The sequence below is a fragment of the Phalaenopsis equestris genome, unplaced genomic scaffold (genome assembly GCF_001263595.1).
Source record: "Phalaenopsis equestris unplaced genomic scaffold, ASM126359v1 Scaffold000507, whole genome shotgun sequence".
Taxonomy (NCBI): Eukaryota; Viridiplantae; Streptophyta; class Magnoliopsida; order Asparagales; family Orchidaceae; genus Phalaenopsis; species Phalaenopsis equestris.
Window position 1 is genome coordinate 1,433,233 of NW_018164947.1, and position 2,044 is coordinate 1,435,276.

Here is a 2,044-nt window from a genome sequence, read left to right on the forward strand (position 1 = left end):
GATTTTTAGCATAAAATAAATAAAAAATAAATATTTAATTTTTAAAATATGATTTTATTTTTCTTTGATCCCTCTAACCACAGAGAACTCAACAAGGTTGATTTTGAAATTTTCTGTATTTTTTGTTTGATTTTTATATTTGTTTTAAAAAAATAGAAATAATCTTCATGAAAAGTTTTGGTTTTGATCACTAGAGGGATTCTCTGACTTTGGAAAAATCGAAGAACTACCCTAGCAACATAAGAAACACGCCCTAGGAATTTCTAGTCATTTTAATTAATATTTATTTTTTTATAATTAAAATAAAATTTAAATTATTTATTCAAAATAAAAATAAATGTCAAATAAATATCAAATATTTTTTATCCAATAAATTTCTCTTTGTTCATTGAGCACTGAGATTTTTTTTTTTTGTGAATTTTCTGAACCAAGATATGATTTTTCTAAGTTTTATTTAATTTTTTGTAATTAAATAAACTCAAAAAAAATTGATTTTTCTATTTAATCACGGGGGCACCACTTCATCCTAGGCAGCTTTGAAACTCCACGTGTTGCACCACCATTCGCTACACCTTCCACGTCACCCGTGTTGTTATCCCGAATTCCATGATTCGGTCCTTCATTCTGCACGATCTGATCTGTTTGTTGAAAACACGTAAAATTAAAGACATTCATTCATCTTCCCCAAAGAGCCCTAACCCTAGCATCATATGTGTTCTAAGCCTAATATCTCACTAGATTCTTGAAAAAATTGAGTGAGGTTTGTTCCTACACCTTCATCTGTGTGTGGGTTAAATCTATACGGCTAGATGTGCATGGAATGTTCATTCGCTTCACGAAGGTCCAAAACCAAGAAGAAAATAGGAGTTTCAAAGTTATACATTTGCCTAAGAGGTGAGGCCTTGATTGGGTCCAAAACCATTCATGTATTCTTAGCTATCCCTAGCATGCTCTTCATTTGAATCCATAAAGTCACAACTTACATAGAATTGTAGCTTGAAAGACATAAAATTACAACTTTTATAGGTAATTAACATGAAATACATAAAACCACAATTTGTATAGGGATTCAACATCAAAGACAAAAAAACTGCCACTTGTATAGGTATTTAGTATAGAAGACATAAAGCCACAACTTGCGTAGGTATTTAGTATGGAAGACATAAAGCCACAACTTGCATGAGTATTTGGTATAGAAGACATAAAGCCACAACTTACATAGGATATACACAAACACATGGAGATTTGCATAGAATAGTTACCTTGGATGGGTAATCATAACACTATTACATGAGATATGCAAATTTGTCCTTCTATACTTAGCCTATGGAAATAAATATTTCTATACATATAAGCACCATTAATGTATTCTTAGCTATCCTTAGCATGCTCTTCATTTGAATCCATAAATTCACAACTTGCATATAATTGTAGCTTGGAAGACATAAAATTACAATTTGTATAGGTAGTAATCATGAAATACATAATTCCACTTTTTGTATAGGGATTTAGCATCAAAGACATTGTCGGCACTATTTTTGGTGTGGGGTTTGCCCGTAGCAAGCTGTCGGTCATCGGAATTGAAATCCCATTGCCCGCTTCGGAAGGACGTTTTTTTTTTAAAAAAAAATTAGTTTTGAAAAAGTTGAAGTCAAACTGACCCCATAATTTTTATAGTTTAGATGAAAAGGCACTTTATCTCAAATCATGTATCTATCCCGAAGGATGAACGCAAGAATTGAGAATGAGGCTCGATCAAATAGACTAAAGAAAGTTATGACATCTGTTTGGTCTGCGAAACCAATGTATTGGCCGACAAGTTTCCCTATTTAATATAAGGAATTAAATAGGGTTTATGTTATGCTGGGTTCGGGAAAAGCTTCCTATAAGGGCAAGCCCCTATAGTTAATTACATCTTAGATAACTAAAGTTACCTAAGAATACTCTCGATAGAAATCAAGGAAAAATTATCTTCAAGGAATTCAAATGGTAAGGACATCTCAAAGATATCGGACTAAGAAGTGTGAAGGGGGATTGGTTCAAA

At 32.1% G+C, this 2,044-nt stretch overlaps 1 protein-coding gene across 1 annotated transcript in view; it reads right to left on the reverse strand.

Annotated features, from left to right (window-relative positions):
- Positions 1–501: 501 nt before the first annotated feature.
- Positions 502–2,044, reverse strand: part of LOC110028261 — a 25,687-nt gene continuing 24,144 nt past the window's right edge. The window contains exon 2 of the mRNA XM_020730032.1: positions 502–633. Coding sequence (XP_020585691.1) covers positions 502–633 — 132 coding nt within the window. The remainder of the gene's footprint in view (positions 634–2,044) is intronic.